This window comes from Talpa europaea, assembly GCF_964194135.1.
Source record: "Talpa europaea genome assembly, chromosome: 7".
In the NCBI taxonomy this organism is placed as follows: Eukaryota; Metazoa; Chordata; class Mammalia; order Eulipotyphla; family Talpidae; genus Talpa; species Talpa europaea.
The window spans coordinates 108,719,060-108,745,789 of NC_140074.1; the positions used below are offsets into that span (position 1 = coordinate 108,719,060).

Here is a 26,730-nt window from a genome sequence, read left to right on the forward strand (position 1 = left end):
GTTCCCCACTCTGTCTCTGGTGAATCCTCTCACCCCCGCCTCCGCACCTCTGGTCTGTACCCCAGTTCTTGCATGCATAAATAAATAAATCTTTAAAAAAAAAAAATAAAATAAACTTATATGAAAATAATTATCTTTGCATATTGTAGCAGGAAAAAAAAATAATTGAAAACCACTGTGACAGAGGTAGGATATATAAATAGACCAAAGTAACAGATAAGATAGAGGATCATAATATACATAATCAGAATATGGGAATTTGTAATTTGTTCCCCTAGCATTTATTAATCCTTTTCCAAATCACAGAGTGGGTTACTGCACACAGCTACACAGGTCAGGTATTGCAAAACTCCAAGGGGGTGCCAATCACAATGCAGACTATGTGAATGGCGATCCCTGGAGTTGTACAGTGTGCAACCTGCATAAGTCACCACAGACCTGGCCAGTTTTCCTTTGTGATTCATGGCTCATTCTGTCACAGTCAACGTAATTTGAGAAGATGCTATCCCTGGCCCTAGAGTTAGAGCATATGACCAGGCCTAATACATCCCAGGCCACTGACCTCTGGGGTCAATGTTGAGTGCACAACCTAACCCTAAACTAGTCCAACAAAGTGGATTTCAGAACACTGATAGGATTATAAACTCTTATAATTTTCCAAACAAAAACTCTACTTTTTTTCATACTAGCAGTACCTAATGAAGACCTAGCAATGAAATGTGTCAAAATGAAGGAATTTTCTTCTCCAAACATAGTGATAGTATCTTCACTGATATAGCAACTCTTCTGTCAGGCCTTCCTTGTCCCAGTTGACAACACTGCAATTGAGCTGCAGAGGATCTCGTAAATGTGGTCTTAGAAAAAAAGGAGACTGAACTATATATTATATTGCCAAGGTGATGTCTTTAACGTGGCCTTTTTAATAATAAAGATATTCAAACATATACACACAAACAGAAATATGACATCCTAAGAATTAAATAGATTGTGCTATCAGTCTGCCTTCAAAAATTTTTGGAAGCACAAGAGTGTGAAGATACTTTGCAGGGTATCATTCAACTTAATTGCGATGCCAGTATGTCAAGATTATGAACCAGATTCTTGGGTGATTTTTTCCCCACAGTTTTGTTGATATAGCCTATTTCTCTGTGCATTAAGTTACTTTTATGTTACCAACCTTAACTTTTATGAAGCCTTCGTCCATATATTTTCCCCACGCAGCTATCTAAAAAGCAAATACACAACACAGTGACTAATTTTTTTTTGTCATTTATGTCTTTTGTTCACCAATTTATGTACTGATTTATGATTCGTTGACTTTCACAGTTTGAAAATTTATGCTAAATCAATACTTTGTATAAAGTTATTATGATTTTACTGTAAATTATTTTGAAATATATTGTTTGACCAATACAGTATAAAACTCTATTGTATATAAATGAAAACATTAAGCAAGTTGAAGGCATAAAATCAGCTAGCACCCTAATATAGCAGCTTGTGAGTGAGAAACTATAGCATTTTTATGTAGCATATGGGAAAACTCTGTAGTGTGGGGTTTTTGTGTATTAATTCTACATTTGTACTAAATTAACATGTCACTCTCTATCCACAATCTAGCCAGATTTAAAATGCTAAGATTTCACTGCTGTATTGAATGCTGAAGAATCTAAGATGGTGTTGTTTGAGAAAGTTCATTTTCATAAAGTAAGTCTAGACCATTCTGCATCTATACATGGAAAATATCTTAACTACTGGATATTCCAAAATGTAGTTTTCTTTCAAATTCAGGAGACTTTCTAAAATTGCTCTAATGTTTTGAGCATCTACCATCTTTTAAGTAGAAGAAAATCTCTATCAATATAATGTAAAGAAAAAAATTTTTAATTGTGATCATCACATTTTTCAGGCTTATTTTTTATAACCTACCTATTTATGTGCTTCTGACAAATCACAAAGTAGAAACTGCATAATTGACTAAATTATATAAGGAAGAATGTGTTCAGAATAATCATCACATTTTAAAAAGGTACATGTAAGTACAGTTGAATATTTTTCACAAACTGAATATATCCATATAATCCTCAACCAGATCAAGAATGTTACTAGCTCCCCAAAAGGATACCTCATATTCACCTCTCTGAGTAACTAGCCATCTCCAATCCCAGTAATATCCTGACTTCTAACTACAGATTAGTTTCACCTGTTTTTATGTTTAATGTTAATGGGATAATGTATCAGTATTTTTGTGAATGATTTTTTTCATTCAGTTTATGTTTGTAGGGTGGAGTCATGTTGTTGTATGTAGTTTGTTCCTTCTCATTGGTGTATACTATTTCATTGTTTAAATGCACTACAATTTATTTACCCATTCCGCTCTTAATGAGCATTTGATTAGTGTCTAGATTTTGACTATTACAATAGTACTGCTATGCACATTCTGAAGCACATCTTTTAGTGAATATAAGTACATATTTTTGTTGATTATATATCAGGGTACTATTTTGAATCTATATAAGCATGGTTAAAACATCTACTGTACACAATATTTACTCAGTATCATGGACAATGACACTTTTAATTTAGTCTATAATTTTTGGAAGGCAGTCAACAGTTTCTCAGGTACATGAAGGATATTACATTTCAAATGTGGTATCTACTAAGAAATTGGGAACACATTTAGATTTAAGATCATAACTCAAGAGTGCAAGAAATTAATTTTTATATCACCACACTTAAATGCAGAATGTTCCCCTCCTGCTTTTTGAGCTATACCTAAGTTCCAGCTGTGGAAATGATGTCTGGGCCTCTAGGTGCCATTTAGTCAGACAAACATGTGCTGACACACCTTTATTCCTCACTGGGTCTGATGAGTATGGCGATGCCTTCCTTACCCTGCAGGGTCCCTTCAGGTCTGTCTTGTCTTTAACAAGGTGTGCCCTCGGGCCTCCCCAGTGGCACAGAGGGTTGAGCAACGCTCTGTGAAGCTGTATGCAGCCTCTGCAGTGTGGGTTGGCCAGCGAGAATCCCACATGGTGCAGCAAACCTCTCCTGTCTCGCCCCTCAGCTCCCCTCAGCAGCGTACTTCTGTCGTCTGCCTGTTCTGCTCTCTGCTCTGCCTCTGGTGAATCCTCTCACTCTCCCGTGCCTCTGGCTTGTACTCCAGCTCTTGTATAAAAATAAATAAATCTTGGGGCCTCCCCGGCGGCGCAGCAGTTAAGCTCTGGATTGCAAAGCTGCCCGCAGCTTCTGCAGCGCTGGTTCAATCCCCAGCTGCTCCACAGCTACGGAGGAGGGTCCCACGTGGCGCCTGGACCTCTCCTGCCGCCCGCTGCTCCCTTCAGCAGTGTACTTTGGTCCTTCTGCCTGCTCTGCTCCCCGCTCTGGCTCTGGTGAATTCTCTCACCCTCCCGCGCTTCTGCTTGTATAAATAAATAAATAAATCTTTAAAAATTAATAAATAAATAAATCTTAAAAACAAACAAACAAACAAACAAGGTGGGCCCTCTCTTAGGCCAACTGCTGCACATTCATGCACCTCATGAACACCCCTCATTTGTGCCCACATTGTGTTGGGCCCATAAACACCCTGTTACTCTAGAGTGGAGTATACTCTGCCTCTGTCTATTCTTCCAAATCCAGTGTTAATGGCATACAATGCCAAGTACTACAGTACTTGCAAAAAATCTTTAATGAAAATAAAGTTTAGTTAATGCTTACAAAAATAAAGACAGCTGGTTGTTTAAATATTATCTAAGGAAGTGTAGCTCTAAAAGCATTGGATAGAATTAAGTTAATCTTAATTTCACTGCTTTAACTTTTACCTCAAATAAGGGAACAAACCCCACAGTTTTACATTTTGCCTCCTATTACCTAGTGAGACAAAACATTCAAAACATTCAAATCTTATAGAAATACACAATATAGAACCTGAAAGCACACCATAAGAATTATCCCCAACTATCTGTTTTCTGTTGAGACCCTTACCAAACCAGAGAAAAATTGCCCCTGCTATTTTAAAGCTTCCATTCCAATAATCAAAGAAAAAATTAAATTGATAGGTATTGCAGACAAAGGGAAAAGAAAATGCAATGGTGCTGTTCCAGGCAGACACTCGGCATTTTTGCTGTAGAGAACATCAGGGTGGTTAACATGGAATGACTCAGTGAGGAGTAATAAGAAATGAAGCAGAGAGATGGATAGGGCTAAATGATAGTCATACGAATACTGTTAAATTTTTTACTTGTCTGATGGATGTACTTAACTAAATATAGACATGGCATAAATAAAAATACAAATTTTATTATTTGTAATATATTTTGTTATTTACTTCCTTGATTTAAAAATCCCATGCTGGGCCTCCCTGGTGAAGCAAGGAGTTAAGTCTCAGCACTATGAAGCTATCAGCAGCCACCACAGCTGGAGTTCAATCCCTGGCCAGGGAGCTAACCCACACGGTGCAGCAAACCTCTCCTGTCTCTCCTGCGGCTTCCCTCAGCAGAGTATTTCAGTACATTCGCCTGTTCTGCTCCCCACTCTGTCTCTGGTGAATCCTCCCAACACCTTTCCCCTCCCCTCAACCCCCACACCTCTGGCCTACATTCCAGCTCTTATATGCATAAATACATAAAATAAATCTTTAAAAAAAAACTCCTGCTTTATATTATGGGATTGTCAGGTACTTTCAGGTACTTTCAAACAGCTTCATTTCTGACTCACAAAGTACAAATAAAATCACATGATAAAAAAATATAATTATATCTTTGACTAATACATATATATTTGTCATTAACAAAGAGAAATCAGAAAAAGACTTTTGATATACTTTCTTTCCCATCACCTAGCCTATTAAAGGGGGGATCTTTTCATTCAGAACCCTGGTTTTTATTTTGTTTCATGTTTTACCTTGTTTTGGTTTTTTTTGGGGGGGGGACGAAAGTGGGAGTATTTATTTTATAAGGAAAAAAACTCCTTTGAAAAAATAGAAACATGATACTGGCCAGATTGTAGGGGTGTCTAATAAAGCAAATCTTCCTATGACAATGGTAATACCAAAGTTGGAAAAAATTTGCTATCAACAACTATTGCCTTATATGTGTGTGTGTGTTGGAGAAAAAGATCTACACTTTATATTCTCATCACAGCTTCTCTCTAATAAAATCTTTGTGGGTATGTATGGGCAGTCTCGCTGGAAAATCTGTAAGCAGCATGGTAACTTTATATGAAAGTCAAAGAAAAAACTAAGAATATATCTGAGATGGGGAAAAGATTAAAAATCAGACCCAAAAATAATCAGTTGAGAATCAGTATTAAGTATAAATAAAGCACAGTAAGCATTCTGTGGAGCAACAACTTATAAAAATAAATATTCTAACTCATTGTTTCTATATCCTATGAATAAGTCACAGTATGTCCTGGGTAAAGATTTTAAAGAGCTGCCAGGATGAGAGTCAAAATTCTCTAACATAAACTTACTGACAAGGGACTGCTATACAATCGTTTAAAAAAATCTGAAAACTCAATGTATTTACTCTAAAGAATGGGACATACAGAGTCACAATTTCTTGGAGCCATAAATTTTCCATCTGTAAAACAATAGTACTGGTCTAATTCCTAACAACAAATGCTTTTTCACTTCCAGTTTCTGACTGATTAGAGTGCCCTCATGTGTATCTTTGTTGTAATGCTTTAGATATCTGTAGAAGATTGTATAAATCTCAGCACAAATTATGATATCTTTATTTTCCCATTTATAATAGCTTCAAGCATCACTCAATAAATGCTAGATGTGATTAATCCTACTACAGTTCACTATCAAATTGTTCATATGCCAAATTTTTATTCTAAGGCAGTGAAGTTATTATTCTGGTTTAAATATTAATGAAATGACTTAAAGAATTTGCCCTTACAACACCAAAGTTTTCCATTATAAATTAACTTATTATCATGTCTGAAAGACAATACATAGCCATTAAGATGCTAATTATGTGATAGTTTGACAGTACCTTCTTACAGAAGGTTTTCCAAACAAAAGCTTACTTGTCTAAATAATTGCAGAGATTTCTTTCTACTCAAAATTATATATTTGCGGGAGCCAAAAGAGAATCTCTTTTTTTTTTTGAAATGTGAAAATCATAAATCCACTCATATTTTAAATGGCATTAATCCAATAGATATGTATTGAGCCCCTAATATGTGGCAGGAATGAGATGTCAAATTAAAGAAACCCAAAGATACTAAAGTAAAGGAAAAGTACTGGCTGTATTCCTTTTACAAAATGACTTAGCAATAATTACCTAACCCAAGAGAGTTACTATAAAGATCTAATAACATGACATATGTAACCACATTTTTAAAATTTTTTTATTTTTTATTTTTTTAAAAGATTTATTTATTTATACGAGCACTGGGTACAGTCAGAAGCGCGAGAGGGTGAGAGAATTCACCAGAGCCAGAGCTGGGAGCAGAAAAGGCAGAAGGACCGAAGTACACTGCTGAGGGGAGCAGTGGGCAGCAGGAGAGGTCTGCGCGCCATGCAGGACCCTCCTCAGGTGGCAGGGGAGCAGCCAGGGATCGAACCAGCGCCGCGGAGGCTTCAGGCAGCTTCGCAACCCAGCGCTCAACCGCTGCGCCACCGGGGAGGCCCATGTAACCACATTTTTAAAAGAGAAAAATGTTAAAATGTTTACAAGAGAAACATTGGTGATTCCAAGGAAATATATTAGGGGGTGCTTTGTGTGTGGAAATCCTAAAATGTCAGGCTCTGCTGGGTTTTTTAATTAAAATTTTTCTTCAGATTTTCATGATAGCAGAGAAAATGGTGAAAGAGGATTATATCACCTAACAAAAGAAGTATTGAACCATTCTATTCTTCATTGTTTTTACCTTCTTTAACTGAGCAAGGGAGGGGAGAGATTGGTTGGTAATGATTCCAGTTAAATCCAGAGGTCAGGCTGACTACACTGCAATAGACCAACAGAATTTAGCAATAATACCACCCTGCAAAAGCCAGAGTTTTCACCTTCCAAAAATGCCTGAAACCAAAACACCAGCAATCCGTGATATTTAAAGAAAGGTAGCATATCAGATGATTCTTAGTAACTGATTTTAGGCCCTGTGGAAAAATGAGTAGATTGGTTGATGTCCTCCCACCAAAGGCTAGCACCCACTTCCTACTTCCAACGTCTCCTCTCCCATCACCTACTAGTTCACAGCCCCCCTTCTGCTGTTGCCCACCCATTCTTCACTGCATCCTAAGAGAAGTTTCATCCACCACAACTCTCTGTCTTTTCCACGTTCTAGTTTAAATTCCTGTGTTCTCATATAGCCTATTGTTCAACTGTTTCTAGCCTTTTAGTATTAATGACATTACCCCACCCACCCTCTCCAAATTCTAAATGTTATGGAAATTAGTCCCCACATACCCATCTTCCAGCTTTAAATATTATCAACACATGGGGAACTGCAAGCAGTTAAATACAATATGAGAGTGGGTAGTGACTAGAGAGTCAAACAGGTTTTTCTGAAAATGAAAAATATCAATAAAATATTTGAAAGTACAAAAGCAATGAAAAAATTACACAACTGATCAGTTCAGCTGAAAAATTAGTGATCTACAGGAGAGCCTCAAAGAGGTTACCTAGACTATAACAGAGACAAACAGACAAAGAAATGGAAAGGATGAAAGAAAGACGTGAATCATAGATGACAAAGATTTAAGATCCAGTGTACTTCTGGACTTCCAGAAAGAAAAAAATAGAGAAAATGGAAGCAAGGTCATATTTGAAAGATTACAACTGAAATTATGCTGACTAATGAAACTCAAATTCATAGATTGAGGAAACTAAATGAATCCCAATCAAAATAAATAAAAAGAAATCTACACCAAGCACAGCACAGTGAAACCACAGGAGACCAAAGAAAAATATTTTAAACAGCTGGAGAGAAATACAGCTTACCTACAAAGGAAAAAATGAAAACAACAGGACATTTCTTTAAAGTCTGAGGAAAATAATTGTTAACTTAGAATTAGGTCTAGCAAAATTATCTGAAAGAAATATCTGAAACAATAATTTCAAAGCTAGTAAGTCAAATACCCTAAAGGTAATTCTTGAAATTTCTAGCAAGAAATTGTAAGGAACTGGGTTTTGTAGAAGTTGTGAAAATTCATTGGTAGAGAACACAACCAACCAAAGGGACAATGGCTCAAACCATAACTACCACAAATCCCACATCAATCTCAGAAACATCTGTTTACATTGGAGATATATGGTTCACTTTTGGAGTTTTCAGGGAAGGGACCACTTTTGCTCTACCTCTACCAACTCATAAAAGGCTTCCCTGGGCCTCCCTGGTGACGCAGCGGTTGAGCGCTGGGTTGCGAAGCTGCCCGCAGCCTCTGCAGCGTCAGTTCGATCCCCGGCCACCGGGTGAGAGTCCCACATGGCGCGCAGACCTCTCCTGCCGCCCACTGCTTCCCTCATCAGTGTACTTCGGTCCTTCTGCCTGTTCTGCTCCCCGCTCTGGCTCCGGTGAATTCTCTCACCCTCCTCCGCTTCTGACTGTACCTAGTGCTTGTATAAATAAATAAAAATAAATCTATTAAAAAAAAAAAAGGCTTCCCTGGGTCCTCAGATCTTAGGAGGAGAGGTTAATATGATTGGTCAGAGTCCAATACATTCACTGGTTCTATTTTCTTCCTTTTCCTGACCCAAGTCTCTTCTTTTCTACTTGCTGGATCCCCCTCTGCAGACCATGTCATGTTAGTTTCAGGGAGAAGAGAGAAAAAGTTCAATATACCAGAGCTCCATAGTGAGAGTTATTGTATTCTCATCCCTTGTATGTGGTTCCCTATAGCTTCCTCAATCTGGAACATCAAAGGAAGGAGAAGACTCACAGATTCCTTGGCCTCTGAATCAAAAGTATAAAAATACTTCAGAATCTCATCTGTACCCTCTAATAAATACATTAAATCCTTATGCCACTCTCCCTGAGGAAAGGACAAGAGGGTTCTATGTCACATTCAACACATGAGAAATGACTTATCTTCTCTAGGCTCATTTTCTTCATCTCAAAATAGAAACAAAACACTGAACTTGAAACAGAAACCTCATAGGGCATGACCAGGTTTGAGGGCCAGCAGCAATGCAGTCTGCAGATAAGCCCCAAGCTCTGGCTGCATGGGCCTAGTACAGGGCCATGTGAAGTATTCTGTTCAGCTGAAGCTGGGTCTGGCCACAGCTTCCCTGAGTCCACCACTGATGAGACCGCCTGACCTCGGCATAGGTCAGGTCTGACCATGCAGCCAGGGTTTCACTTTTGAGACTATTCAGGACTGTAAATGGGCCAATTTCACTGGAGCTCTATTGGCACCAACCAAACAGCTGGAATTGTAAATGAATAAATCAGGCTTGAAAGGCAAGGGCTACAAGCTGCGGTTCCAGAGGGCTAGAGATTCAGACTCATAAGGTCCTTTTCTTGGAAAGAATTTTACAGATTTGTCCAGAAGTGTTGTCTGGGCTTCCTGGAAAGAACTTTGATACCTTCAAGTCCTTCACATCTATCTGATCTCTGCTTCAAACCGCTGCCTGACCACTCCTCCTGCCTGTGGCCCTGCATCTAACATAGCCTGCAAAATGGCACTGTCACCCTATGCCTGGTGCTTTCTAAATTGGCCATCTGCTATTGGCTTATGTCAACAACTCTCAAAGGACTGTAATACTAGTGCCCAGTCTCTGGCACCAGCAGCACTGCTGACCTGTGACTGGCACCACTGACCTGTTTATGGGCTACCTCTGAGAGCTGTCTACTGCTTCTGATCCTCTGTTGCCGCCTCCTGGTTCTGTTGCCCCTGGCCCTGTGGGGTCAGGCATCTGGCACTGGCCAACCCGGCCTTTAGAGAGGTGTTCCTGGCTGCTGTGGTGATACTTCAGCAGCACCACCTGTGATCACCTTGAGCTGCCACCATGAGTTGGATCCTGGTCTACCACTTACCGTGTGCCACTAGCTCCAGAGTCTCGAACAGCCTTTGGTCTAAACTACTGGACACCATAGACACTATCTGGAGTAGAATAGCTGGCCATTTGTGGCCTAAGAAACTACTTTTTCTCAATTACCACTTTGTTAATAAACCACATTGTTGTTGAATCCTGAGCCTGAGCTTACAATTGTGAGCACAAGGATGAGAACCCCACAAATAATGACCTGCTCCCCAGCCTTTGCTCTGTTTTAAATGGGGAATTAAATATTAAACATCTTGATGATGTTTAATCACCTAGCATTATGAAGAAACTAAATATTTACTCTATTAATATGGAAACAGAATAAATTACAAAAAACAAATACACACTGAATTTAATACATGATAAAACTTGCATTCCAGATCAGTGGGAGAAAGATGGCTTATTCAATAAATGTAATGAGACAACTGGTTAGACTTTTTTTTTAAGCTGAATCATCACTTTATGTCAAAATAAAGTCCATATGCATCAAAATTTAAATAAAATATGAAACCATAAAAGCACTAAGGAAACATGGATGAACATTTTGATAATCTTGGAGTAGAAAAGGCCTTTTCAAGCATGTATTACCAAATTCAGAAGCTATAAAAGTTTTATAAATTTCAAAGACACAAATCTAACAGACCTTTTTAAAAGACATAAAAATACTCCTTAAAAAAATGGAGACATACCAAGTCTCATATAGGAAGAATTAAAATCATACAGATGCCAATTTTCCCAAAACTAGCATATCAATGCACTGATTTTAAAAAATTGGACAGTAATTTTAATATTCATATGGAAAAATGAGAATAATCAAGAATATTTAGAAAAGGAAAGCCAGTGAAGGGACACTTGTCTTAACAGATATTAAATTTAAAAATGCAGCTAAACAGGGCCTCCCCGGTGGCGCAGCGGTTGAGCGCTGGGTTGCGAAGCTGCCCGCGGCCTCTGCGGCGCCGGTTCGATCCCCGGCTGCTCCCCGGCCCCGGAGGAGGATCCCACATGGTGCGCAGACCTCTCCTGCCACCCGCTGCTCCCCTCAGCAGTGTACTTCAGTCCTTGTGCCTGCTCTGCTCCCCACTCTGGCTCTGGTGAATTCTCTCACCCTCCCGCGCTTCTGACTGTACCCAGTGCTTGTACAAATAAATAAATAAACAAATAAATAAATAAATAAATCTTTAAAAAAAAAAATAAAAATGCAGCTAAACAAACTAGTATTATATTGACACAAAAAGAGACCAATAAATCAGTAGAAAGAATGGAGAATATCAAAACTGATTAAAGTATGTGTGAGAATCTAATAAAGAACAAAGATGGTCTTATATGTTACTGACATAACTGAATAAACATCTAGAAGAAAGTAGTCTTAGTTCTTATGGCACACATTATTTGCCCACCCAATTTCCATTCAAAACGCTGATTTTGTTTAAGGCAGTAATGTGCCCAGTCAAAACATACACTGCCTTAGACTCTTATAGAAAACACAGAATAGCCATGATGTGCTCAATAAGACATAATTAGAAGTCTAGTGGGTAAAGCTTCCAGGAAAGTTACTGTTTACTTTGTTTTTTAAAAAAGAATGGTGTTTTCTTGCCTTTTACCCTGACATCTTCCTATCTATATTAATAAACATGGTGCTAACAGTACAGAAATTTGCTTACATTAGAAAATCATAAACTAAGGATTATGGAACAGAAAGGAAGAAAGAAAGAAGCAACCTAGATCAGAGCAGGCCACCCCAAAATATGCCACATAGTATATTGATTGCTTTTAATTTAAATTATTTAAGAAATAGTCAGTGCAAGAAGAACACCCTGACCCCTTTTGTGTCCTTGAAAGCAGGATATAAATCCCCCATTTGAAAAAGTACCCGCCATGTAACAGAGGGATAGAAGCTACCCTTACCACCAGAGAAAGCTAAGCAAAAAAACTTTGCTACTTCTTTACTAATCTTCAAGCCCAAATCTTTTTCTTTGTCTAAAAGGTTAAAGAGCTGGCTTCTTTGGTCATTTCTCTGAGCCCCATATCTCTGTGATGCCTATACATACAAAATTAAAAAGTTTTCCTCCCTTTAATCTGTTTTGTGTCAAATTAATTATCAGACCAGCTAAAGAACCTAAAAGGGAAAGCTTCTTCTCTCCTGCAATGGCATAGTGGATCACCATCCTGGTACTGATCTTTTACTTCTAGTCTTCACACTTTCTTTTTAAAACAAAAGCTATGCAAGGGCCTCCCCGGTGGCGCAGCAGTTGAGCGCTGGGCTGTGAGGCTGCCCGCGGCCTCTCTGGCGCCAGTTCGAGCCTTGGCTGCTCCCCGGCCACAGGAGGAGGGTCCCACATGGCGCCCAGACCTCTCCTGCCGCCCGCTGCTCCCCTCTGCAGTGTACTTCGGTCCTTCTGCCTGCTCTGCTCCCTGCTCTGGCTCTGGTGAAATCTCTCACCCTCCAGCACTTCTGACTGTACCCAGTGCATGTATAAACAAACAAACAAACAAACAAATAAATAATACATGCCTCTCTCTTTTTTTTTTTTTTGTGGAACCCTCGCCAGTGGCTGGGAATCAAACTGGCGCTGCAGAGGCTGCAGGCAGCCTCGCAACCCAGCGCTCAACCACTGGGCCACCAGGGGAGGCCCAATAATACATGCCTCTTTAAAAAAAAAAAAAAAAAAAAAAAGCTATGCAAGCTACCTAAGTGTATAGAATGGGGGAAAGGATATAATCCAAGTTTTGTAACCCATTATTTTGTCAGCTAGCCAATAGATTGGAAGGAAAGGGAGATAAATATTTCTTTATATAATTTTGTACTGTTTATCATCATATAAAGATAAACTAACTTATGGGCTTCCCCTGGTGGCGCAGCAGTTGAGCGCTGGGCTGCGAAGCTTCCCGCAGCCTCTGCAGTGCCAGGTCGATGCCGGCCGCCAGAGAGGGTCCCACATGGCGCGCAGAACTCTCCTGCCGCGCCCGCTGCTCCCCTCAGCAGTGTACTTCGGTCCTTCTGCCTGTTCTGTTCCCCGCTCTGGCCCTGGTGAATTCTCTCACCCTCCCGCGCTTCTGACTGTACCCAGTGCTTGTATAAATAAATAAATAAATCTTTAAAAAATAAATAAATAAACTAATTTTAAAATCATTTTCAAGAGCTAATTTAAAAGCATAAAATAAAAATAAGGAGTCATGAAAAACTCCTAACTAAAATTACTTTTGGCATTAATATGAAAGAAGAATTTTATGTTTGTGCTAGTTGCATTTTTTTAAAGATTCATTTATTTATGCATACAAGAGCTGGGGTACATGCCAGAGATGCGGGTGGCGGGGGGAAGGATTCACCAGAGACAGAGCCGGGAGCAGAACAGGAAGATCGAGTGAAATACACTGTAGAGGGGAGCAGCCGGCAAGTCAGTAGAGGTCTGCTGCGCCATGTGGGTTGTTCCCTGGCTGGCCGGGTATTGAACTCATGCTGCCGTGGCTGAGGACAGCTTGACAGGCTGCATCTTAACCCCTTGCGCCACCAGGGAGATTCTATTTGCATTTCTTAAATTTTGAACACATATTACTTTTTTTTTTAATTTTATTTATTTATTTATACAAACATCGGGTACAGTCAGAAGCATGGGCGGGTAAGAGAATTCACCAGAGCCAGAGCAGGGAGCAGAACAGGCAGACAGACGAAGTACACTGTTGAGGGGAGTAGCGGGCGGCAGGAGAGGTCTGCGCGCCATGTGGGACCCTCTCCCAGCAGCTGGGGATCAAACTGGCACTGCAGAAGCTGCGGGCAGCTTCGCAGCCCAGCACTCAACCGCTGTGCCACCGGGGAGGCCCCACATATTACTTTTTTACAATTGAAAAAAGTGACATTTTATATACTATAATATTCATTTTATTTTATTTTTTTTAAAGATTTATTTATTTATACAAGCACTGGGTACAGTCAGAAGCGCAGGAGGGTGAGAGAATTCACCAGAGCCACAGCAGGGAACAGAACAGGCAGACAGACGGAAGACAATGCTGAGGGGAGCAGCGGGTGGGACAGGAGAGGTCTGTGCACCATGTGGGACCCTCGCCCCGAAGCCGGGGATTGAAACGGCGCTGCAGAGACGGCGGGCAACTTCGCAGTCCAGCACTCAACCGCTGCGCCATTGGGGAGGACCCCTATAATATTCATTTTAAATGTGTGATTCTCCTCATACATTTAGGAACTATCAGCTGATAGGTCCAGACTCATTACATCACAATTTTTAACTCATAGAATGTTGTAGCATATGAATACATTATGCATTGAATACATGGAAAATTCTTTTAGCTTGGAGATTCCTTGGTGCTGCTTCTTTATTCTAAGGAAGTTCATTCTGTGTTCCTAATTATTCTACCAGGGATTGAAATATGGAAGATTAGCTTGCCACTTAGGAAACCTAATGTTGCCAAATTCTCAATCTCTTAAGCCCTTGCTCACTTTTGCAATGTCTTTTTTTTTTGGTGGCGAATAGAACATGAAGATACTGAATATCCTAAATTTTTCATAATCAGCTTACAGGACACAGGTGGTGTTATTTGCCCAGGAAACCTCCATTCCCATCTATCTTGTTTTGAGGGGATCCATTTCATAAAATGTAACACTGCACCTGGTCACAACCGATTCTGCAGACAGACATCTGACTTAAACTGTGTCAGTAAGACCATATGCAGGAAAATGTGGATTTGGAACGAAAGAGCTGAACCAGTTTTACTTTAGTGGCTGTTGAGATTATAAGTAAAAAAAATCCTGGAGCTATCAGTAGCCTTGTTTCCCTTTGGGTGGAATAGGAAAGCAAAGTCAGTTAATTCACTGAGAAAGAAAAAAATAAATTGTTCAGAAAGGAGCAGAAATGAAAAAGGAACTCTGATGACTATTATGCCATTATTGCCCATTTTTCCAGGGGTTGGCCTCTGTCTCTCCTTGGCCTTCAGCATTATCTTTTTGCCTGAGACCCCATCATCCTTTAATAAAATATTTTACACTTATGCAGTTCAAACTGGGTATTCTTTAATATGCAACCAAATAACCCTAGAAAATACAAAAGGAAGACAAATGTAGAATGACTACCATGGTTTTTCTCATTTTCCGTTTGTTCTCTAGCAAGGTATTCAACTTTTACAGTTTTACTGAATCTGAAATTTGTCTATTCACTGTGGAGGCACTCTCAGTGGCATACCAAGCATTCATTCCTCTACTTCCCTTCCTAAGAGAAAAATTATTTATTCAGGTATTCACTCCTTTCCCCATGTAGCGCACTAATGCATCCCATTGCCATGCATGTGAAGGCCCTGAAGCAACTGTGTATTCAAACCAAATATACTACAAGGAAAGACTTTTATTCCATAGTCAGAGGAGAGTGTTGTTGTTGCTGTGTTTTTATCTCCTGCAGGACATAAACAAGTTAAATTGCTCTTTTAGCTGCTGCTGGCAGCCATCTTGCCACCATGAAGAAAACAAGCCTGAAGACAAAGCTGACAAACTGAGGAGGGAAAAACTGGAGAAACACAGAGGAATGGTTCGCCTCTCCTGGCTCTCTCTACTTTGCCTCTAGAGTTCTTATGTAAGATAAATAAGATAATAAATTCCCAAATTGTTTATACCACTTCGAGGTAGATTTTCAGTTATCTGCTGCCCAAAATACCCTCAACTTCAATCCTTCTGTTACAGTGAGGGTATTTTTTCAAATAGGGAGTTTATATTCTGCTTTCAAGGACACAAAGAGGGTCAGAGTGTTCTTGCAATGACTATTTCATAAGTAACTTTAATTAAAAGTAATCAATATGCTAAGTAGCATATTTTGGGGTGGCCTGCCCTGATCCCTATCACCATCAAAGATCTAAGCTATTTCTTTCTTTCTGTTCCATAATCCTTAGGTTATGATTTTGTAATGCAAGCAAGTTTCTGTACTCTTAGTACCATGTTTATTATATAGATACTGATAAATGCGATTTGTTTCGAAATACACAAAGTAAAAATATGGTTTGATGGATAGATGGACTAGCTTGCTATGGCTAGGCATGGCTTATTACATGATAAAGCACATATACTAAAATGTTACCTGTAGAATATAGTTGGGGGCTAAAGGTGGGGTACATGGGTGTTTACTGCACAATTCTTTCAACTATATTTATATTTGAAATTTTTTATAATAAAATGCTAGAAGAAAGCAAGTTGCAGAAAAGCATACCGTAATTTTGTTTTAAAAAAATAAGTAGGAAAAAAAAAAACAATAAGTAGGGCCTCCTTAGGGTTAAGTGGCACAAAGGGTTAAGTCTCAGCCCTATGAAGCTAAAGGTAGCCATTGCACCACTAGTTCGATCTCTGGCAAGGAAGCTAACCCACATGGCACAGCAGACCTTTCCTGTCTCGCCCACTGCTCCCCTCAGCACTGTATTTCAGTCAATGTGCCTGATCTGCTCTCCACTCTGTCTCTGGTGAATCCTCTCCCTACCCACCTCTGGCCCACACCCAAGCTCTTGTATGCATAAATAAATAAAATGAATCCTTTTTTAAAATAATAAAATAAAATAAAAATTAAAAAATAAGTGAGGCAGCTCTCTTGCCTGCCTGTGTTTATGCAGGTGCCTTTCTTTTTCCTAATAAGCATGTCCTATTACAATGTAAAAAAAAGTATATGCAATGTGGTATAAAGAACATATCTATATATGCATAAAGCTATGAAAGCTACACACAATGGCAGAAATTGTCAACCTAACCCTAAAATCCATATAGAAATGCTAAGGACCAAAATAATATTGAAAAAGAAGAACTAAGTTAGAGGACTGATACCTCTTGATTTCAAAACTTATTTTTACAAAGTTACAGTGATCAGGACAGTGAGGTATTGGTATAAGAAAAACATATAGGTCAATGGACTAGAATTGGAGTCCAGAAATAAATGCTTACATTTATGGTCAACTGATTTTCAACAAAGATAGCAAGAAAATTAATGATACTATAAGAGCCTTTCAATAAGCAAGATAGCCACAGCAAAAAAATTTAATTTGCACTCCTGCTTTACACATATATAAAAATTAACTCAAAATGGATCACACAATTAAGTGCAGGAGCCAAAACATGAAACTCTTAGGCAAAAATTAAGTAAATTTTTGTCAACTTGGGTTGTTAGGGAATGGCTTCTTCGATGTGACATCAAGAGCACAATCAACCAAAGGGGAAAAGGAGATACACTGGACTTCACCAAAAGAAAAATTTTATTGCTTCAAGAATACCATCAATCTTTTCACGAAGATAGCACCAAAAGTAAAGAAGGGAGTCTGCCCCTCCCAAAGCTAAAGCAAAAGCAAAAGTTTTGAAGGCCGAGAAAGCAGTGTTGAGAGGCATCCACAGGGCCTCCCCAGTGGTGCAGCAGTTGCGCACTGCTGCAGCCTCTGCAGCAGCCAGTTCAATCCCTGGCTGCCGGGGGAGGGTCCCACATGGTGGGCAGACCTCTCCTGCCGCCCACTGCTCCCCTCAGCAGTGTGCTTCAGTCCTTCTGCCTGTTCTGCTCCCTGCTCTGGCTCTGGTGAATTCTCTCACCCTCCCGCGCTTCTGACTGTACCCAGTGCTTGTATAAGTAAATAAATAAATCTTAAAAAAAAAAAAAAGAGTCCATCTTTAAAAAAAAAAAAAGAAAGAAAGAAAGGCATCCACAGCCACAAGAAAAAAAGATCTGCATGTTACCCACCTTCCAGAGGCAAAAAACACCGCAGCTCCACAGCAACTCAAATATTCCAGTAAGGGTGCTCCCAGGAGAAACAAGCTTAGCCACTGTGTCATCATCAGTTCCCTCTGACCACTGAACCCGCCATGAAGAAGACAGAAGACACAGCACACTTGTATTCATGGTGGACATCAAGGCCAACAAGCACGAGATTAAATAGGCGGTGAGGAAGCTCTGTGGCTCTGATGTAGTCAAGGTCAACATCCTGATCAGACCTGATGGAGTGAAGGAGGCATATGTTTGACAGGCCCCTGACTAGGATACTTTGGATGCTACCAACAAGATTGGGATCATCTAAACTGAGTCCAGCTGACTAATTCTAAATATAATTTTTTCACCATAAAAAGGAAGATAATACCATCAAGAAACTGAATGAAAACCCACAGAATGAGAGAAAATATTTGCAAATCATGTATCTAATGTAACATGTATCCATAATATATAAAGAACCTTTATAACTCAATAAGACAAAAAGCCACCATATTTTTTAAAAAAGCATATGAAAAGGTCTTTCTCCAAGACATACAAATGAACAATAAGCACATGAAAAAATACTCAAAGCATTAGAAACTGGAGAAATGCAAACCAAAACCACAATGAGGTAATAACACTTCATACCCACTACAATGGTTACAATTAAAAAAGCAAATAATAACAAGTGTTGGAAACAATGTAAAGAAACTGGAACATTCACACACTGCTGCTGGGAATATAAAAAAAATACAGTAAAATGGCACAGTCACTTTGGAAAATAGTTTGACAGTTGCTTAAAATTTTAAACATAGTGTTACCATATGACTCCTACATATATACTCAAGAAAAATAGAACCATATGCCCATATAAAAACTTACACATGAATGTTAATAACAGCACTGTTCCTAATTTGTCAATAGGTGTAAATGACTAGAATTGTTAAGGGGTGCACACTTTGAACAGAGTATACCCATCCACCACACAAAGGCAAAGGAAGTATACTTAGTGTGAAAGATCTGTAAATAGAATTAGTGTTGGGGGGATAATAGTTTGCTAATTAAGCTCCCCAAATTACCGATCTCCTTGTGGGCACATGCCCAGCCAAACAGGGTCAGCCTGAAAAAAGGCCACTGAGGTCTGAAGCTTGCCACAAGTTTAAGGTACCTTCTGACAAGGTACCACAATAAAGAGGTTAAGTAAATCTCAGAGAGTTGGAACAGAAGGAGAGAGAGAATGCAAAATATAGCACATCAAGATAAGCTGCACTGTCTCTGCCAAAGACTAGGAACAGCCTCTCCATGTGTGCCTCACCCACATGTCTCTTTACCAAATCTCTTCCAAGTGTTTCTACATGTCTCTTCTCCACATGTCTCTTCCAAGTCCCTGGGTGCAAGTCAAAATCGGAAAAGCAAGAAGGCCCAAGCTCATCTGTGTTCAGTTATAAACACAAACATGGCTGCTTAACTCCATTTTTAGTTCTCAGCACCTCTGTTCAGGAAGTCAGATTCATGGCATGCTAGGAATTATAATCCTCAGGATCTGCTCTCTTCAGTGCAGAGATAAAAGTGGAGTCTATGAAAACGTGAAAGGGTGGCGTTCACTCAGGACAATATTCACGGGCTCAGTGTTAGCTCCTTACTCCAACAAAATGTCCATCAATTGGAGAGTGGCTCAACAAAACATGGCATATTCAAGTAATGAAATATTACTGAGCAATAAAAAGGATGAAGTACTAAAACATGCTTCAATATGGATGAACCTTGAAAACATTATGCTAAGTGAAAGAAGTCAGTCAAAAAGGCCCCATGTTGTCTGAGTACAATTATATAAAATGTCCAGAATAGTCAAATCCATACAGACAGAAAGGAGATTACAGGTTGCTTGTGGCTGGGACAACAGTCATTCATAAGTGAAGAGTAATATAATTTTTAAATTCTTTTCAGCTTTATTGAAGTATAATTGACATACCGCATTATGTAAGTTTATGGTGTACAACATTATGATTTGGTATACATATAGACTATAAAATGATAATAAGGTTAGTTAATAGATCGATCACTAGTTGCAGATAAATTGAGCACCAGTGACAATTGTAAAACTCAGCACAAATTATTAATGGTTACTGGGTTTTTTTGGAATGAACAAAATGTTCTAAATCTATAATGATATTTACACAACTCTACATATATTCTAAAACCCACTGAATTTTACTTTAAAAGGGTAAATTTTTTTTGTGATGGAAATATCTCAGTAAAGCTGTTAGTGAAAAAAAAGAAAAACAACAGAGCTTGGAGTTTGCTGTTGGATACACAGAGGTGACTTTCAAATTTATGCTGGTAGCAAGATGAGGGAAAAACTGCGAAGTGCAGTAATTGCTGCTAAAGAAACACCAGCAGTTTCTAATTTTATGCTGACCTATATTTTGCTGTGACTTTCGTAGCTTTCGATAATGTTATACTAGAGGGCAAAACAGAAATGCCTTTTATTTTTTATTATAATAACTAAACTGGGAAATAAACTCACCAATTGCTTTTTTTAAAAAAGGAAAATGGGCTAAAAATGACACAGATGTAAGTGGAACTTAAATAAACCTTTGTTCAGTAAGATGAATGTGTTCACAGGGGAGGTAGAGTTTGGTAGTAAAAGTAGTTTAGTGTTACATTATTTTAAAAAGCATTTTGTTTTGGGCCTCCCCGGTGGCGCAGCGGTTGAGCGCTGGGTTGCGAAACTGCGCGCGGCCTCTGCGGCGCCGGTTCGATCTCCGGCTGCTCCCCGGCCACCGGAGGAGGGTCCCACATGGCGCGCAGACCTCTCCTGCCGCCCGCTGCTCCCCTCAGCAGTGTACTTCGGTCCTTCTGCCTGCTCTGCTCCCCGCTCTGGCTCTGGTGAATTCTCTCACCCTCCCGCGCTTCTGACTGTACCCAGTGCATGTATAAACAAAACAAACAAACAAACCAGCAAACAAATAAATAAAGCATGCCTCTATAAAAAAATAAAAAAAAAAAAAAAGCATTTTGTTTCATTTACTGTAGATGGTCAAACATCTTTTGTAAAACAGATGGTAAATCAGTTGGATAGTAAAAAGAAACAACATCTTGTTTTCATTTTTCTATTCCTCCCAGTTCATCTTTCTTATAAATCATTTTCCATTGTGGGAGGATATTAAATTTAAATCAAACTGGAAAAAAAACAAGTGACTGTATTTATAAATTCATGTTTCTTAGCACTGCTGCTTCTTATGGCCATTTTATGAAGAATATTTCAAATTGATCTATTCTTTCTGGATTGGAAGAAACTGAGTTTTTTTTTCCCTTGCACAAATAGCTCAATAAATCTATTTATAAAAAGAAACAAAGATTATATAATTATAATATAAACATTTAAAATAAAATTTTCTCATGAGAAAAGATCTGGAGCTGGTATAGGTCATCTGAAAATTGTGATAGTTTTACTTGTTCTGTCCCAATTTTGACTCCTTTTATATTCTTCTCTTGCCTAATTGCTCTAGCTAGGACTTCCAATATTATGCTGAATAGTAGTGTGAAAGTAGGCATTCTTTTTATGTACCAGGTCTTAATAGGAAAGCTCTCAGTTTTTCACTGTTGAGAAATGGTGTTAGCCATGGGTTTTGTCATATATGAACATTATTATGTTGAAATATGTTCCATCTAGCCCCATATTTTTAAAAATTATAAACAGATATTAAATCTTATCAAATACTTTTTCAGCATCAGATGACTTAAGTTCTAGGCATTAACTGTCAACCAGCTGAAGCTGATACAAGACAGACATGTTTTAAGATAATTTTAGGGCCGCTCTTTCCACCATCTTGGTCGCTGTGGAGGCCTGCTGGGAACAGGACTTCTAAAATACGGCTGGAAGGCTATGGTCCAAGGCCATTTTTGCTGGCTACAAGCGGGGTCTCTGGAACCAGAGGGAGCATACAGCTCTTCTTAAAATTGAAAGTGTTTATGCCCGAGATGAAACAGAATTCTATCTAGGCAAGAGATGTGCTTATGTGAACAAAGCAAAGAACAACACAGTGACTCCTGGTGGCAAACAGAATAAAACTAGAGTAATCTGGGGAAAAGTGACAGGTGCCCATGGAAACAGTGGCATGGTTCGCGCAAAATTCCTAAGCAACCTTCCAGCTAAGGCCATAGGACACAGAATCTGTGTGATGCTGTACCCCTCAAGGATTTAAATATACTGAAAGCCCAATAAAAGTGGATTTGTTCTTGTATTTTGTTAAATGGTGTTTAAAACTGTCCTAAATATTGCTGATGTGTGCTTAAAATGGTAGCAGTAATCCGTCATTTTCAGGGTGCATAGATAACAACTGTATATAATGGTGATTACACCAATTTAAACAATAAGGATTTTAATGAGATCAGGATGTCAGTATCTTAAAACAAGGCCTTACACTGTGGGGGAAGGAAAATAAACTTCTATTTGGAGACCGAAAAAAAAAGACGGAAAAAAAAAAAGAGATAATTTTAGTGCCTCCCTGGTGGCTCAAGGGGTTAAGATGCAGCCTATGAAGCTATCCACAGCCACTGCAGCATGAGTTCGATCCTCAGGCCAGGGAGATACCCACCCACATGGGGCAGCAGACCTCTCCTGACAGGGCATCAGCAGTGTATTTCAGCCGATCTGCCTGTTCTGTTCCCCACTCTGTCTCTGGTGAATCCTCTCACCCCCACACATCTGGCCTGTGCCCCAGTTCTTGTACATACATACATACATACATACATACATACATAAATCTTTTAAATGAATAAATAAATAAAATGTTCTTTTAAAAAGCCATAGAGTAATCTGGTTCTAAAGTTGATGCATATGGCATGATAATATACAATATATAACAGAAAACCCTAAAGATTCCACTAAAAACTAATTGAAACAATAAATCAGCTCAACAAAGTGGCAGATTACAAAATCAACATACAAAAATCAATTGTATTCCAATATATAAATAATGAGCTAAAGATAAAAAAAAAATCAAGAAAATAAATCTATTTACAATATCTTCAAAAAAAAATTCAGCACCAAGGAACAAATTTAACAAGGGAATTGAAAGACTTATACAATAAAACTATAAGACATTGTTTAAAAAAAATAGAAAGCAAAAAGAAATGGTAAGCTCACGGATTGGATGAACTAACGTTAAAATGACCATCTTAAAAAGCAATATACATATTCACTGCGATTCTTATCAAAATTAAATCAGCATTTTTCAAAGAAACAGCCACATGCAAAAAAATGAAACTAGACCTTTACATATCTCCATACGTAAAATTAAATCAAAATAGATTAAAGCCTTGGATATATGATCTGAAATCATAAAATACAAAAAAGAAAACAAGAAACAATTTCCAACAATACAGCTACAAATAGAAAGAAAATTCATCCATTAAATCTGTCGCTGTCAAATTTTGTCATCAACTTATTTATCTTCAAATGTTACTTTTCAATCAAATTATCTGAGTGGAATGCAGTTACACGTATACTAATATTTTCAAAATGCATTAGTAAACCTTTAATTGTTATGAATATGTTAAAATCAGAATTTAAATATTCTATGAAGATTTACAAATCTACTAAATTTACAAGTGCAACAAATACATTAAAATTATCAGTGTACTAAAACATACTGATGTTCCATTGTAGCTACAGCTAAGATTGAGTCTTGTTTTTTAATTACCTAAATTCTCATACATTTTAAAGTTTAAAATAAAAATGTCCACATTGTAGCTGGAATGGTAACTACAAATTAGTCTACCTGAAAAATTCACTGCAATGTAAAACTTGGCCCTCAGTTTTTGTTATAAACTGACATTTATGTCTTCATTTCATATGTTGAAATTGTATCCATCAGTGTGGTGGTTCCTATTAAGAGAGAGGGCCTTTGATAAGTGATTGGTCAAGGGGAATTAGTGTCTTTATAAAAGATATACCTAAAAGCCCCCTCCACTCTCCCATAATGTGAGAACCCAGTAGAAGAACCAGAAGCAGGTACTCACCAGACACCAAATCTGCTATGCCTTGAGGGTGGACTTCCCAGACACCTGCACTGTGAGAGAGAAAAAAAATGTGATATTTACACATTACACTGTCTAAACAGACAGCCTTGCTGACCCAGAAACCTAATTTTGGGGGAAGACTTACATCAGTCAAACTCATGGAGTCTTCCTGAAAAAGGAAATCTTAATGGACAGTGAGAAGCAGATCTAGTACCTGGTTGATGGGAAACATGTCTTTCTAACAACAGGAAATGGTTTGGTAACAGAGCTAATCTGGTACAGCCTCAAAATGGATAATGGAGGTTAAACAGTGGATTCAGTTGTACTCTGACATGGGACGGGGGAAAAAGGTGCAAAAAGATTTCTAGGGGGAATTTAATGAATGAGGTAGACTCAAAAAAAAAAATCACACACAAGTAAATTAATTTGGACAAAGCTGTTGTTAGTGATTTTAAATTGGGTGATGATCAATAAAACGAGTATCACTTTTTCAATAGATACTCAATTGATAACATGTATATACATGCAAATTTATCCCCTCTAAGATTTATTTATTTTTTATTTATGCATACAAGAACTGGGGTATAGGTCAGAGGTATGGGGGGGGTGAGACAATTCACCAAGACAGAATGGGGAGCACCACAGGCAGATTGACTGAAAAACACCGCTAAGGGGAACATGGGGGTGGAGGGGGACAGGAGAGGTCTGCTGTGCCATGTGGGTAGCTCCCTGGCTGGGGATGCATACAGGCTGCAGTAGTGATAGCGCTGAGACTTAACCCCTAGGCCACCAGGGAGATGCAAATGTGTCCTCTTTTGTGAGGAATGACTGAACACCTCAGGGAAGTTAGTTTTGTCCATAAAGCATGGACTATTTCAAGAACTGAAGGGAGACCATCAAGAGTTAATTTCTATAAATTGATGCCAATTTCTGTAAATAAACAGGAGAAAGCTTGCTGTTGGTACTTGTGGGGAACAAGAGGATGCGCCGACTGTTTAGAATCATTTAAAGTATATTTTGGCAAGGGATCAAAACAGGCAAGGTTTTTTCTGGTTTCCTGTTTTGTTTAAGCTTTTCCTCCATCAACTTCAGAAGAGTTTCAGGTTAACAAAATTACAGTGAAAACAGTACGGAGTTCCCGACATCCCACACAATATGGGGTTTTAAAAATCTAGCTTCCACGACTCCTTGCTTTTGATCTCACATTTTGCAGGTGTAACAGGGTGGTCCTCAGGAAAGGAGGAGGTTCCAGGTTTCCTGCCCCACCCAAGGGAGGGTGGAGCTGAGCAGGGAGAGAAGAAGCTGCAGAGGAGACTGAGGAAGGAAGCAGGATGGAGCCAGGAGACCTGGAGGAGGCACATGGAGCCTAGAGACACGTGAAGAAATGTGCTTGTCTTTTGGTCGAGGACGGGGTGACGCAGATGTGGGTGAGACCCGGGGAGGTGACAATGGCAGCTTTTATCTTGATTTTGATTTTGCTCTTTTCCTTCCAGGCTTGTCTGGTTGTTTCTGACCCTTTTCTATGGGTCCCCACTGGAAGATGCTTTAGCCTTATGGCAGGCTTTGGGGCCTTGCTCTGGGCCTATCCCATTTGGATGGCGTTTTACCCACGAGGGGACGGGTAACTTTGGGTGCTTGATTTAGAAACTAGATTCTTTGCCTTTCCTGTATTATTTCCTAATTGTATTAAAGTTCCTTCCCATTAAAGTCTCATGTTTTGTGTTAATGCGGCGGATGGCAGAACCCTATATAGAATAGGCAGGTTTGCGGGGTTTGTGCTGCCCCTCTCCCTGCCCTGTAACACAGGGAGTTCAGAGTGCAACTTCCTGACCATGAAGAAAACCCAGTTCAGTTAAAACTTCACAGCCCAACCACCAATGAGTCAGGAGCCAGGCAGGCGGAACCTGCTGTTCCCCGGGGGTTTGCACCAAACCCGAGGGGAGGAGCCCGGAGCCGTGGGGCCGGACCGTGGACAGTCCTGGGGGGGGTGGAAGGGGGCGAGAGCACAGTCCTCGAGCTCAGACCCCTCCTCCGGGGGCAGGCTCTCCACGCCAGAACATTTTTAACCTCAAGACGTCCAGCTCTCTGAGGCAGGTGGCAACTACACATACATACGCACACGTGTGACGGCGGCTTATTGTTTAACGCAGACGCCTGCAGGCCATTCTGAGGCGCACCCCACTCCTGGCCACGGCCCACACCCCTCGCAGCGACGCAGACGCCCGGCGCCCAGGTCGCCGCCCGGCCCTACCGTCGCGCGCGCGGGGGCGGGCGGGCGCGCGCGCGTGATGACGTCCGGGGAGCGCGCGCGCCACCGTGGCCGCCGCTGTCGCCGTCGCCGCCGAGCCGAGTGGAAGTTGCCGGTAGTCGGGTTGGAGGTGATGGCCGGGACTCAGGGCCTCGGGGTGGCGTCTCTCGCTGTTCCTGTGTTCGCCGCCGGGGCCTCCGTCCGCTCTTCGTCATGAGAGGTCAGGCCTGGGGGAAGTGCACGGTGGAGGGTCGGGGGGGCGACGGCCGCGGCGAAGGGGGCCTGGGGAGAACACCCGAGGCGCTTGCAGCTCGAACTTGGGTGGAAAACTGCCCCGGGGGTTCCCGGAAGACTTGGTTACTTTCTTTCTGGCTGTTTTCTCCCTTTCTTTGCCTGTGCACGGAGGAATGTGGGAGGGTTGTGTTTTTATGGAAGGCACTACAACTGCCCCGTCCACGTCAGTCTTCAGAGATTTGAGGGAATAAATGGCACCCTGGTGTCGGAGCACCGGGGAAAGCATTTAAGGGAAGTCTTTAAAAAAAAAAAAAAAAAAAAAAAAACAGAAAAAAACACGACAAAACTGACATATAGAGTAACTGAGGAAAAAAAAAAAATCAAGACTAGAAATGCAGTAGAATGACACAGAACATATCCCGAAGTCAACCCTAGATTCCTCCCACAGAAATGGCATTCTGGGGTCAGGCTCTGCGTTTCGTCATCGGGTTTTGCTGTCCATATGGGTCCTCGACGG

At 39.9% G+C, this 26,730-nt stretch overlaps 1 protein-coding gene across 1 annotated transcript; it reads left to right on the top strand.

Moving 5' to 3' along the window:
* Nucleotides 1–21,588: 21,588 nt before the first annotated feature.
* On the top strand, nucleotides 21,589–21,912 carry LOC311173197 (large ribosomal subunit protein eL33-like; the record flags this gene model as incomplete). The annotated part of the gene is made up of 1 exon (XM_084237044.1): nucleotides 21,589–21,912. A coding segment is annotated over one exon (324 nt), but the record flags the coding sequence as incomplete, so codon positions are not given.
* Nucleotides 21,913–26,730: the final 4,818 nt, after the last annotated feature.